Raw genomic sequence first — 14376 nt, 5'->3', positions numbered from 1 at the left:
GGGGTAAACTAGAGGTCCCAGGATTCTTTTGCAGAGCGGAGATTACAGGTGAAACTCAGAAAATTAGAATATCGTCAAAAAGTGCATTTATTTCAGTAATGCAACTGAAAAGGTGAAACCAATATATGAGATAGATGCAAGACATGCAAAACAAGATATGTCAAGCCTTTATTTGTTGTAATTGTAATTATTTGTCGTTAGGCGGGTCAATTATAAATGGAATGCAATTAATGAAATGTAATAGCGATGTTAATTTTTGTATTATTGTAACTATTAGTTTTATTACTGTGGAATTTCCAAAAGAAAGCATTTGTAAAAATTTAAAGAAAAATAAAAAATAATAAGTTGCATTACTGAAATAAATGCACTTTTCAACGATGTTCTAATTTTCCGAGTTTCACCTGTATCTTAAGTGTGCTTTAAATATATGGTGTGTATGCAGCACATATTTTAAAGGCCCCATCTGCACTATACTGTACCTTTAAAGTGGTTTTCTACTACTTTAAATGGTCATAGCTCTTCCCAATGTACCTTGGGAACCCTAGTTTGCCCGCCACAGAGCTATAATTCCCAGCACCTTTAACAAACTACAGTTTCCAAGATTATTTGGGGAAGTATGCTTTAAATTATAGTGTGCATGGAGCTAGCTGCACCCCCCAAAATCCTGTTTTGAGTAGCCAACCAGATATTTCCGGGAAGCCCACAAACCAGTAGCATGATGGCAAGAGGCCCTCTCCCACTGTATGCCTTCAGTACCTGGTAGTCAGAAGGTACTCCATGGTGCGAGAGGAATAGCAGCAGGTATCTGTGCGCCACCATTTTGTGTGAGTGAAACACTCTGGCAACTGGGGTCTACATGCATGCAATTATTATTTATCTATTTAGTTATTTCATAAAATGTATACACCGCTTGGCTGTAATAATAATAAAAAACCCCACCTCAAAGCAGTTTACGACAAAGTACAGTGGTCCCTCGCAAGACGAATTTATTTCATCCCGCGAGTCGCTTCGTATAGCGAAAAATTCGTTTTGCGAAGCGGCTCCCATAGGAACACATTGAAGTGCGGTTTCCCATGGGGTGCCTCGCAAGACGAATAAAAAAATCGTCTTGCGAGGCACCCTATGGGACGAAAAAAAACCGTCTTGCAAAGCGCGGCATAGGAAACTTCGTCTTGCGAGTCTCCATTGAAATCGCAAAACGCATTCGTCTTGCGAAAAATTCGTGTTGTGAGGCATTCATCTAGCGAGGTACCACTGTAAAACAATAAAACTGATAATAACTCACAGCCAACGTACAAAAGTTTAAAATGCTAAAACAGATTAAAATTAACTCAACTTTCTAAGCATCTGAGCAGACTTGTCTGAACAGGAATGTTTTTAGCAGGCGCCAAAAATAGTCCAGCAAAGCCGCCTGCTTGATCTCAATAGGCAGGGAGTTCCAAAGTTCTGCCACACTAAACAATCAAATTCTCAACGCAGCTTTAATGGCTGACACAGTGAAAGTATTACTGTAAGCCCTCAACACACACAGGGGTTACATTCTCGGGATGGCGACTAAAGGCAAAATCACATCTAGTCAAGACCCACTGGGTTCAATGGTAGGCAGGATTGCCAGTCATTTCCCCCAGAACCCCGCACCCTTTCTGCCTGTTTCGGGTTTTTAAAAATTATTTTCACCACATACGTAAAGCTGAATGTGCACAAGTTAAATGTGTGTGAGTTGCAGGCTTACTGTATTATTTTTTAATTGACCACACTGCGTAAGATTCCAAGACCATTTCAGCACGTGTGGAAACTTCTGCCATCTTGCACTGAGATATTTATTCATCTTGTTTGCATTCTACCTCCAACAAACTCAGGGCAGAGTATTTTTCAGCATCCCATATTTTTCCTTTACAAAATCCTATGGGGGGCTTAAGCTGGAAGATAGTAACTGGATCAAAACCATCCAATATGATTATCAGAGTTGAGGAAGGCTATGAACCCATGTTTAAGGCTGTTCACCTTGTGGTCAGTACACCCACTTAACTCCGCCTTCTGACACCAGTGCACCAGTTGGCCACACCCCTCATTGGTCAGAATTGCTGAATGAGTGGCTTTCAGGCAGATGTGGCCTCACCGTCATCCAGTGCTGTGGTTGTGGCTTGCAGCAGGTCCAATCCCCTGCCCCATATGTTTGTTGAAGGTGGGTCATTTGAAGATTTCTTCTCTCTGATCCGAATTTGAATCTTTCTCTGGGATGCATGAGGCAACGTGTATGGATGACCTTGAGAAAATGGTTCTATGTGACATAAAACACAGTTCATGACACCATGTGAACGGAGTCTAGTCTGCCGTTGAGAAGGAGCAGGGACTTTTCAGTGGCGGCCTCTAAGCTCTGGGATTCCCTCCTACCCATTCTGCGGTCCTTGTTTGCACATTCCGCCACCTCCTCCTTCCAGAGGACAGGAAAAAAATATATTTCATTCTGCCTTTCCTGTTTGTTTTTATCTGATAATTATGGGATTTTGGCACCACTGTTTCAGCAGCTGTTTTCCTTTATTCGGTGTTTTAATTTTATTGTTGTTTACGTAACGATTAATTGTTTTCACACTAATATCGTTTTAAATCTTTTTATCACTATTGGACACTGTGCTTGGTGGCCGAAAAGCAGCATGCAGCTACTGTAAATAAATGCAGCAACACTCCCTATCTATGTCTAAGACATTTTCTGCAAGCATGAAATATTGTGCATGACCTGTTATGAGTTGTGTGTATGTTTGTGTGTGAGAGACTCTGTTTATGCTTGTGTGTGAGAGAGAGAAGGAGATTCTCCTTATGCTTATGTGTTTGTGGAAAATGACACTGAATCTGGCAGATGCTCAGCGGCGTAGCATTATTTGTGTGCAAAATATCCACTCCCCTTTTGCAGCTCCCTTTGCCTCGCTGCCCTAAACCTCTCTTTTAATCACTCCATCCTTTCCTGGTCCTCACCTCCTTGCTCCTGCACTCCCTACTGCTGCTGCTGCTGCTACCCAAGAGCAGGTCTCCATGGTGATAACACCCCCCCCCATCCATTCCTGCATCCTCCTCCCTTCAGCCTAAGTGACATGCCCATTGTCCAATCCACAACCCGGGTTGGATGGGAGGGCTTTGATCTCCATCAATTTCTCTGCTACCCGAAGAGCAAGGTTTCCGAAGGGGGGGGGGAATACTCAGCCTCCTTCCCCCCCTTTTCTCTTCCCCTCTTTTTCCCCCTCTTTCCTTCCTTCCTCCTTCCTTCTTTCATCTGGGATTTTAGGTTTTTCTCCTTCACCTCTTTCCCACCCCTCCCTCTTCCCCACACATCTGCTTCCTCCTGTTCCCTCCCCCTCCCCATGTGAGATCACCTATTGTTACAATGGCTTTCTTCGCCCCCCCTCCATCCTTGCCGCCACTTCTCTTCAGCCACCTTTGACTATCCTCTGCCCTCCCCTCCCTCTTTATTTATTCCATTTCCCATCTCCTCCCCTTCCTCGGGCAATGAGAGAAGATGATGCCTGGGGATGAGATCCAGGTAGCTGCCAGCCAAGCGGTCGCACATCCACCGAAGGATGCAGGCGACACGATCTGTTGGAAACCATTGTTCTTGGCGTCTTCTGCTCTGCTCCATCCCTTCTGATGACTGATGCCCACCGTGTCTCTTCTTTTCTGTGCATTGCTGGGTGGCGGATCTCCCCCCCCCGTCTCCACTCCCCACCCCGCACCTACGTCTCGAGACCTCTCCCCGCCTCGCTCCCCTCCTTCCTGATCCATGATCCCAGACTCCCCCTAAGATGCTAAGACAAGGCCCCTTCCTTCTCCTGGCTGCGTCCATGTCGTATTTCAACCCAGAGAAAGCTTTGGCAGCGCCTTCGGAAAACGGTGAGTCTTCTTGGCAGGTTGCGAGGGCTCCCAATTCATCTGTGACAGTGGCCACCCCTCCTTGCCTTTGCTTCCCTCGCCTCCACCATCTGTGGCCACCTGTTTGTGTGATGGGTTACCTGCCCGAATTAGATACCCATCCCACTTTCATGTGTGCAAAGCTGGGCACAGCGGCAGGGCTTGCGGGATTTCTCACTTCCCAAACAAGAGACTGGCGGGGTTTTCTGGGTTAATAAATTCCATTCCGGAGAGAAGGCTGTGATTCCTGTACAGACCAAATTAATCATTGCTGGTTTTCGTCAGATGCCTATGCTGGCGGTGTTTGCTGGATGATTGGATTCCCCCCCCCTTCTTCCTTTCCGACCCTGGCGAGGGAAATTGAGTGGCAAACGAGAATAGAAGTTATTTGGGGCGTGCGAGAACAAATATGTTTTTTGTAGATGGTGGGGGCCCATGATTAGAGCACAGCAGCAAAGATCTGGGATTAGTGTGTGAAGAAAACAAGGAACGTGTGTGCGTGTGTGTGTGAGAGAGAGAGAGAGGTGGGGAGGGGTGGGCGTGAGGTCTGTGGCATCTCGAATATATAGCATGAAGCCACATTTGGTCTGGCAGCCATCTGGAGAGAGCGGCGTGACTCACTATGGATGTGCCCTTGGCACAAGGGTCTGGTGATGGGAGAGTTTTGTGGGAATTGGTGTGTGCTGTGGGACTGCTAAAGTGCTGGGAGGGCCGGCATGCCTGAGATAGAGAAGGTACTTGGGGCTGGAAGATAACGGGGGTTGTGAAGATGAGCTGAAAGTGAGAGGAAGGTAGAGGTGTGTGCATAAGGGACGAAAAGGTGAAGGGAAGGGTGAGTGGATATGTACTGATGGATCGTACAGGTAAGAGTAAATGACAGGACCTCATCCACTGGTTACCCTTCTGTAAAATGGGAGCAATAAAGACTTTCCTCGTAATGTTAGCTTGTTTACGAGTGAGTGTGTGTGTGTGTGTGTGTGTGTGAGTGAGAGAGAGAGAGGGGGGTGGGGTGGGGGCCAGAGATCACACCTACTTCATACATTTAAAGCACATGACTCCTCACAGCTACAATTCCCAGCACCCTTAACAAACTACACTTCCCATGATTCCTTGGGGGAAAGCATGCTCTTTAAATGTGTAGTGTGGCTGTGATCCGAGATTAGGACAAGGGAACATTGCTTGTGGTTTTTACTGGAAGTAACTGGCTGGCCTGTTGCGTGAACCAGGATGTTTGCATTGGATCAACTTTTGGTCCAATCCGATAGGGTTCTTGTTTTCTGCGAGACAGAAATAATCACAAAGATTAGTTCCTCGCAGTGAATTCTGAAACACTGTTGGATCAAAAGGCCTGTCAAACAGGCCAGGAGTTTTATCTTCCTTATACCTTTAAAGGACATTCAAAACACATTCTTTTCATCAAAGAATTCTAAGCTTTGTAGTTTACCCCTCATGAGTTGCAGTTCCCAGAAACCCTTAAGAAACTACACTGCCTCAAATTCCTTGAAGAGGAGGGGAATGTGCTTTTAATGTGCTTTAAAGCTACAGTGTGTACCAACATTGGACAAATTCAGTGCTATTCTTGACAAAGTAGCTAATGAATCTTATTTCAGAATGCATCCCCCCCCCTACTGTTCCAACAGCTGGAAAGTTTTTTTCCTGAGTTATAATCAAAGCCCTTTCTCTTTCTCTTGCAAAGTCAGTGTGTTCCCTCATGTACTGTACAGCCCTTCCAATATTTCTCTCTCTTTTTCAGCTCTTGTTCTATACATGCTCTGGTGCCATAGTGCAGGCTGGAGTGGTGGGGCTCAGGCTCATAGCTGCCAAGTTATCCCTTTTTTACAGGGATTTTCCCTTATGCTGAATAGGCTTCCTCGCGAGAAAAGGGAAAACTTGGCAGCTATGCTCAGGCTACCATTGGCTTACTTGCCATGATGTCACCCGGAGGGTAGGGAGTCCTGGGTTGAGTGCTAAGGGGGCCTTGGCAGACCTTGGACCTTTCTGCTTTCTTCTGCAGACAAGGGCAGATAGGGAAACAAATGAATGTTCTAGTAGCCCATTTAGGGACAGGCTAATCAAGGCCATTTGGGTGATGTCAGAAGAAGCAGTTTGGTGGGAAGTCCCATTACTTCATGATGGGCTCCGGACAGATGATTTGACATTTCCCTTTGCGTCACCAACAAAAAGTCTATGGGCTCACCACAGACTGTTTGCCAGGCTTCTCTTAATGTAGGGATTCATAAATTTTTCCTGGAAAATCCAGCTGGATTTCCATTTCTGGTATAACTTTTCCCATGTAACCACCCCCAACCCTTTAGAAAACCTCCAACTGCAGGCTTAAACTGGTTTAACGGTCATTTCCTGTTCCTACAGAACCCTGGGAATTATAATTATTTTGGAGGAAGGGGCTAGACGCCTCAGCAGCTTCACCAAACTACAGTTTCTAGAATTCTTTTTTTTGGGGGGGGGAGTAATGGAAGTTAGAGAGGTATAAAACAGCTTATATAGCCATGGCAGTATATTGACTGTTTTAGTTTTTTTTTCAATTTTACATCTGAAAAATACATCTGCACAGTTTCAGTTTAGAGTTCTGCTTCTGAGGCACCAAATGGGTGGATGGCAGTGAATGGAAAGTGGGATGGATAAAGTAATTGACTGTGGGTTGGTAAAAAGTTTCCATTGGGGAAGACCTGGCCTCAGCACCCAGCATGTCAGGGCAAATGTCAGGACCCTCCTGGATGGGTGCCACCATCCTTTCATATAAAATTTGCCTAAGCATTTTGATAAAAAGTGCCAAGCGGGGCAGGTGCTGCCACAGCCATCTTTATCACCTAGAACAGGCTTCCTCAAACTCGGCCCTCCAGATGTTTTTGAGACTACAATTCCCATCATCCCTGACCACTGGCCCTGCTAGCTAGGGATCATGGGAGTTGTAGGCCAAAAAAAATCTGGAGGGCCGAGTTTGAGGAAGCCCGACCTAGAATGTCTCTAGGCCTCAAGTCCATGGCGCCCAAATGCATTCTGAGGGGAGGGAAAGATGGCGGCAGCTACAGCTGCTATCCTCAGCTGCTGATAACCTTTTCGGGTGTCCGAGCGAGGTTGCGGGGAGTGAGAATTGGTAGGGATGGGTGGTGGTGCTGAGCCCAACGCGCAGCAGAGAAGTGCTGAGCGAGTGGCAAGGTGCTGGTGTCTTCATTTGTCTGGAAAGGCTCACCAGCATGGCAATGTGGAGGACTTGAGGGGCAAAGCTTGCTGAGGACCTATTCACACTGGGCGCTGTAGGGCTAGATGTCAGGAGGTCTGCATGTGGGGAAAAGAGGAGACTGGAGTCATGTGGCTGGGAGGGTAAGTAACAGAAGTACAGTGGTGCCTCGCTAGACGAAATTAATTCGTTCCACGGGTCTTTTCTTATAGCGGAAAATTCATCTAGCGAATCCCATAGGAATGCATTGAATTTTTTTTGAATTTTTTTTTGCCCATAGGAACGCATTAATTGAATTTCAATGCATTCCTATGGGAAACCGCGATTCGCTAGACGAATTTTTCGTAAAACGCATTCGTCTAGCGAGGCAACCTCCGCTCGAAAAATCCTTTCGTTAAGCGGAAATTTCGTTAAGCGGGGCATTTGTTAAGCGAGGCACCACTGTAGTTTGTTAAGAGGATGAGGAGTGGAGGAATGTGTATGATGATAGAAGGAAGGAATGGTTTCTGCCCTGGTCTAGAAAAGTGTGTAGCCAGATGTGTAGAGGAACCGGATTAAACACGAAATAACAGATAACTGGAGAATGGTGCTGTAGGTCCTGAACAGATGTGTAAGGGCTGAAACCAGAGAATTAGTTTACATTTGGGGGGTTGAAAAACACACCCACCCCTGGCATCTGTCCTCCATTCTCTATCATCAACTGCATCTCAGATCCAAAATGTAGAATTCTGGAAGAAAATTTGAATGCCTGCTTATTTACTCTCACTCCCGGTCCTACCATTAGGCAGAGTGAGGTGGCTGCCTCAGGTGGTGGATGGTGGAGGACAGGCAATGGCAGTGAGTTGTTGGACAAAGCTGTGCGTTCCCCTGGGGCTGCTCTGCGCCTCCTAAGCACGTACGCTGCCCTCAGGCAAGGTGGAGGAGGCTAGCCTGTTGCCCATCTTCGGCTGTCAGGCTGCATATGCACCCATGTCTTTAAAGCACATTGCAAGTACATTGATCCCCCCAAAGAACCCTGGGAATTGTAGTTTACCCCTCACAGAACTACAGTTCCCAGCACCCTTAAGATACTGCAGCACCCAGGATTCTGCATGGGGAAGCAAAATGCTTTCAGTGTGCGATGTGTGTATCACCTAGTCTCATTTCTTCTTTACAAGTAATAGGAGGGTGCCATCTTGTATTTTGCCTCAGGCAGTGAAAAAGGTTTGGGTCAGCCCAGCTGCTTTGGCTGATTCTTATAAATGCCATATTATGGGTTGTGGATGAACATAGCTTTTGACATTTTAAAATGTGCTTTAGAGAAAGACCCTGTCCCCTTTCTTCCTCTGTCTCTTGCCTTCCCTGCAGATGGTTTGTCCCAAGGCCGGGCTCCCCTGGCCCCTCCCTATGCTGTGGTCCTGATCTCCTGCTCAGGTTTGCTGGCCTTTATCTTCCTCCTCCTCACCTGCCTGTGCTGCAAGCGGGGCGATGTGGGGTTCAAGGTGAGCCTATGGTTGTGGGGATTTGAGGTGGGCATGGAATGCTTTGGGGAAGGGTTGTTGTTGTTGTTTGCTGAAAGGCATTTGTGGCTTCTATTCTGTGAAGCTAAACATCATCATGGATTGGAGTGTACAGTTTTCCAAGCCAAAAACTGGAAACCTATGGCACTCTCATTAGTTCAGTCAGCAAGGCTGATGGTCAGGGATAATGGGAGGGACACAAGTTCCCCATCCCTCATGTTGGTGAGTAGACCTTGCACCAGCAGTTAACCCCATTGGGCATTTCCTGTGGGCCCCATTACACCAAAGTGCTCCTCACCAGCCTGATCTGATGCCCACTAGCTCACCACTGGGCCCAGCTCCACCCCATAGCAGCTGGCTAGCAACCTTACAGGATGGGAGACACTTGGCTTGAGAGCAGTACATGTGAAAAGGATCTAGGAGTCTTGGTAGACCACAAACTTGACATGAGTCAACAGTGTGATGCAGCAGCTAAAAAAGGCCAATGCAATTCTGGGCTGCATCAATAGGAATATAGCATCTAGATCAAGGGAAGTAATAGTACCACTGTATTCTGCTCTGGTCAGACCTCACCTGGAGTACTGTGTCCAGTTCTGGGCACCACAGTTCAAGAAGGATACTGACAAGCTGGAACGTGTCCAGAGGAGGGCAACCAAAATGGTCAAAAGCCTGGAAACGATGCCTTATGAGGAATGGCTTAGGGAGCTGGGTATGTTTAGCCTGGAGAAGAGAAGGTTAAGGGGTGATATGATAGCCATATTCAAATATATAAAAGAATGTCATATAGAGGAGGGAGAAAGGTTGTTTTCTGCTGCTCCAGAGAAGCGGACACGGAGCAATGGATTCAAACTACAAGAAGATTCCACCTAAACATTAGGAAGAACTTCCTGACAGTAAGAGCTGTTCGACAGTGGAATTTGCTGCCAAGGAGTGTGGTGGAGTCTCCTTCTTTGGAGGTCTTTAAGCAGAGGCTTGACAGGCATATGTCAAGAATGCTTTGATGGTGTTTCCTGCTTGGCAGGGGGTTGGACTGGATGGCCCTTGTGGTCTCTTCCAACTCTATGATTCTATGATTTCTTGCTTGAGCACTGAGAAAGGGGCCAGAGGGTTCTTCTTCTCAGATTCTGGCATTCTTGCTGAGATGGCTAAGCATTGCCTGCATCAGTGCGATTTGCCGTGATAGCTTTAAAAGGCTTAATTTTTTGTTGTTGTATAATTTTAAAATAATAATCATAGACTTGTACAGATGGGTCCAAGAGGGTTGTCTAGTCCAGCTCTCTGCAATGCATGACTCCTTTGCCCAAACTGGGGCTCGAACCCACAACCCTGAGATTAAGAGTCTCATGCTCTATTAACTGAGCCGCAAGAGTAGAAAGGAGCGCCAGAGGTCAGTCCTCTGTGTTTAAAAAGTCTTTCGAGCCACCGTGGCAAACCACAGAAGTGATGGCAGAGGCATTCTCCAGGCCACAACATCACCAAAATACCTGTCTCTAAAAAGGATGCCTTTGACCCTTTCTCAGAGCCCAGGTGCTGAGGGAGGTGCCAGAGAAGCTGTTATTCTAGCCGTGAAGAATGTTTTTAAGCAGGATTAAGAGAGACGTCAGGGCGGAAGGGAAGAGGAGGACGGCAGTGTTGTCCCACAAAGGGGAAGATCGGATGAAGCAGGGGCAACTTGGGTGGCGGCGGCGGTGCATTGGCCATGCCAAGGTCCCCATTAAACCTGGCACCAGCCCTGTTGGTGGGTTCTGACGCTTGGGGATGGGAAAGCCATGGGGAAAGGTTGCTATTTCAGGCAACAGACTGGCAAATAATGGGGAAACCAGCAGAATTTCTTATCATCCTTACACTCACCTCTGCACCACCTGGCAGGAATTTGAGAACCCTGATGGAGAAGAATATTCTGGAGAATACACACCACCTGCAGAGGAGACGTCCTCCTCTCAGTCTATCCCGGATGTCTACATTCTGCCTCTCTCAGAGGTCTCGCTCCCGTCCTCCAACCAGCAGATGCCCAAAACAGGTAGGATTCCTTGCAGAGGGTATGCATGGCCCTACCTGCCTCTTTATTTGCTGATTTGCTACTGGGTTAGGTTCAAGGTACTCGTGTTTATCCACAAAGTCCTAAACAACTTGGGCTCAGAGTGCCATGGGGACCACCTGATTCCTTATGCTCCACCTTGATCACTGAGATCTTCTGATGGGGCCCTTCCATAGCTGCCAAGTCTCCCCCTGAAAAATGCAGGATCAGCAGTGGCGCGGCACCGGAAGTCACTTCTACATGAGTGCCACCAAGAGCTTAGATAAATAGGAGGAAAAATAAGTAGAAAAAAATTGTAATGGACACCATTACAAGAGCAGGTCCACTGGGCGGAGTGGCACCGGAAGTCGCATCTACGCATGTTCGGACATGCGTATAAACGACTTCCGGTGCCGCGCTACCCATGTCAGGGCACCGGAAATCGGGCGGCGCCAGGACCCAAAATGGAGCCTCCCTGGCAGGTAAGAAATCCGGGGGATTTACGGGATTTTTCCCAATCCGGGCTGCCAGCGGGAAACGGTTTAAAATACGGGGGTTTCCCATGAAAAACGGGAGACTTGGCAGCTATGGGCCCTTCTGGTGGCTCCCCCTGGGCCTAAGGATCAGTTGGCCTTCTCTAGGACCCAGCCTTTTGTATGGCAGACCCTGCCCTGTAGAACTGCCTACAAATGGAGGCTTGGCAGGAACCACCCCTCTCTTCCTTCAGACGTCTTTTGAAAACCTTTTCGTTTACAGCATTCCCCCCCCTCCCCTCATAGCCAGCCAGTATTTATTGATATTTATTGATGTCATTCTGTTGATTTTACCCTTATACAGTATGTGTACTCCGCCTTGTTCTATTTTTTATGAAAGTGTGGATTATAAATTTGTAAAAATAAACAAATCGCTGACATTTCCCACACCAGGTTGGCCCCATATAGATGGCAGAAAGGGTAGAGCAGGAACGGGGAGCTTTTGGTCCTTCGGACGCTGTTGAACAACAACCTCCGCCAACCCTGGCCATTTTGCTCGGGCTGATGGGAATTGTAGTTCAGCAACATTTGGAGGGCCAAAGGTTCTCCATTCTTGCCCAGAACAATAGGTGGCCTACAAAGGGAGAAGCAGCGCTCATTACATTTGCCAGGAATCTGGTACCATTCTGCTCCATCAGCTGCTGCTGCTAGCTTATGTCCCAGTAGCTTGTCGATTAACTTTTGAGCGTGGGGGGAAAATGAAGATGGCAGGTTCATGCTCAAGTCATCGGGTCATGACATTGTCTTCTGTTACTGCCACACTCTGTCCCTCTTTCAGATCTAGTTAAACACCTGGGACTCAGCAGACAACACCTCAGTTATTTGCAGGAGATTGGAAATGGCTGGTTTGGAAAGGTGAGCAAAAGCTTATTGTTGGGGATGGGATTATTGTTGTGGGACCCAAGGTTCTTTCCAGCAGGCTCCAGTTTTATTCTCAGGGAATAATGAAGAGCCACTGTGAGTTTAAAAATAGCAATAATTTGAAATATTATTATGCAGCTTACAACAACAACAACAACAACAACAACAACAGAGTAACAGGACACTTACGTAATGCAGATGCACAAAACGAAACAACAGCGAATAAATCAACAACCATGGTTACATCCACGCCATATATTTTAAAGCACATAGCTTCCACCAAAGGATCCTGAGAAGTGTAGTTTGTTAAGGGTGCAGGGAATTGTAGCCCTGTGAGGGGTAAACTACAGTTCCCCAGATTCTTATGTCCTTTAAATGTGTGTTACCCAGGTGGCGCTGTGGTTAAACCACTGAGCCTAGGGCTTGCTGATCAGAAGGTCGGCGGTTCGAATCCCTGTGACGGGGTGAGCTCCCGTTGCTTGGTCCCAGCTCCTGCCAACCTAGCAGTTCGAAAGCACGTCAAAATGCAAGTAGATAAATAGGAACCGCTACAGCGGGAAGGTAAACGGTGTTTCCATGTGCTGCTCTGGTTTGCCAGAAGCGGCTTTGTCATGCTGGCCACATGACCTGGAAGCTATACGCCGGCTCCCTCGGCCAATAATGCGAGATGAGCGCGCAACCCCAGAGTCGGTCACGACTGGACCTAATGGTCAGGGGTCCCTTTACCTTTACCTTTAAATGTTCTCTAACTGTGTGGTGTGGGTGTGACCAGTCAATTGCCCAATACAGGCAGAAACAACAATCGGAAATAAAATCTCAGTATTGGGTGGAAAGGATAAAAGAAAACCTACAGCCATCTTACAGATAAATAACCAGGATCGAGAAGGTCCTCTCTCTCCAGTTGCCACCTACCTAAATTCAGATTAGAGGGACATAGAGAGAAGCCTCCCAAAATGAACAGAAGGTTCAGTCAGTCCTTGTGTGGTAAAAGGTGGTATCCGTACTCAAAGCTGGGTAGGGCTTCATAGGTAATTACGAATTACCTTTGAATTGTGCCCAGAAATGAACTGGCAGTCAGTGTGGCCCTGTAAGAACAGGCAAGATGTATAGCTGCTTCCAGGCTGCTTACATATCCCTGGCTTAAATCGCTGCCAGGTCATTCTTTTTCTGAACTCTGAAGCTAGTTTGGAAGAGAGAGAAAAATGTGGATGTGCAAGGTTTCATAAGAAACGACATGATAGATATGGATCGTGGCCAATGTCATGTGGACACTGCTTCCCTAAACCAGTGGTAGGATCACACTGGATGGGAGCGTGTGTTCACAGCTCTGGTTAGTAACCGTTTCCCCCCCTGTTCCACAGGTAATCCTGGGTGAAATATTCTCAGATTTCACCCCTGCACAAGTGGTAGTGAAGGAGCTACGGGTGAATGCTGGTTCACTGGAGCAGAGGAAATTCCTGTCAGAGGCCCAACCATATCGGTAAGAAGCAGGAGAAACTGAAGTGGGAGGAAGGACCAAGGGGCAAAATATCCCCATATAAACAGCTACCTTATTTTGGGGCGGCTGCTGCAGAGCTAAAGCCGTCCATGATTCCAGTAAGTGATATAACTCATGCCAGTCTCCCCAGTGAGCCCATCATCATGTAATAGGGAAACGCTAGGCGAGACTCCAGTAATACAATTACAGTCGTACCTTGGAAGTCGAACAGCTTAGTTCCTGAACGTTTTGGCTCCCGAACGCAGCAAACCCAGAAGTGACTCTTCCGCTTTGCAAACTATTCTTCCGCTTTGCAAACTATTCAGCCGAACGTCCGATGGGGCTTCCACGGCTTCCGATTGGCTGCAGGAGCTTCCTGCAGCCAATCGGAAGCTGCGCTTTGGTTTCCGAATGTTTTGGAAGTCAAACGGACTTCTGGAACGGATTCCATTCAACTTCCAAAGTACGACTGTACTCCCTGCTCTAAATAAAAAAGGCTGGTGGAACATAAGAAAAGGGAAGAGCATAGGAAAGAAGGAATCTTTACAAAATGGATTTACAGTGGTACCTCATGTTGCAAAGGGGATCCGTTCCGACGGCCCAATCACAACATGAAAAGGCCGCAACATGAAGTGCCGCATCTGCGCACGTGCGTGACACAATGTGGCGCTTCTGCACATGCACAAAGCGTGATTTAGTGCTTCTGCGCATGCGCACAGTTTACGGATGCGCCGAACCTGGAAGTAACCCGTTCCGGGACTTCCGGGTTCGGGCGTCCGTAACCTGAAAATACGCAACATGAAGTGGACGTATCATGAGGTATGACTGTATACTACACCCAGTCGAGCTTTGCTCACTTTGGAATGTAGTGTCAGCTCTTTTTTATTTTA

The 14376-nt window shown here is 47.2% G+C and overlaps 1 protein-coding gene across 1 annotated transcript in view; it reads left to right on the top strand.

Moving 5' to 3' along the window:
* Positions 1-3708: 3708 nt before the first annotated feature.
* Positions 3709-14376, top strand: part of LMTK3 (lemur tyrosine kinase 3) — a 30062-nt gene continuing 19394 nt past the window's right edge. The window contains exons 1-5 of the mRNA XM_035137210.2: positions 3709-3882; positions 8447-8580; positions 10468-10618; positions 11927-12003; positions 13371-13489. Coding sequence (XP_034993101.2) covers positions 3795-3882; positions 8447-8580; positions 10468-10618; positions 11927-12003; positions 13371-13489 — 569 coding nt within the window. The 5' untranslated portion in view covers positions 3709-3794. The remainder of the gene's footprint in view (positions 3883-8446; positions 8581-10467; positions 10619-11926; positions 12004-13370; positions 13490-14376) is intronic.

The sequence above is a fragment of the Zootoca vivipara genome, chromosome 13 (assembly GCF_963506605.1).
Source record: "Zootoca vivipara chromosome 13, rZooViv1.1, whole genome shotgun sequence".
NCBI lineage: Eukaryota > Metazoa > Chordata > Lepidosauria > Squamata > Lacertidae > Zootoca > Zootoca vivipara.
The sequence above is the reverse complement of the archived record's forward strand: the minus strand, read 5'-3'. Positions and strand labels throughout refer to the sequence as shown.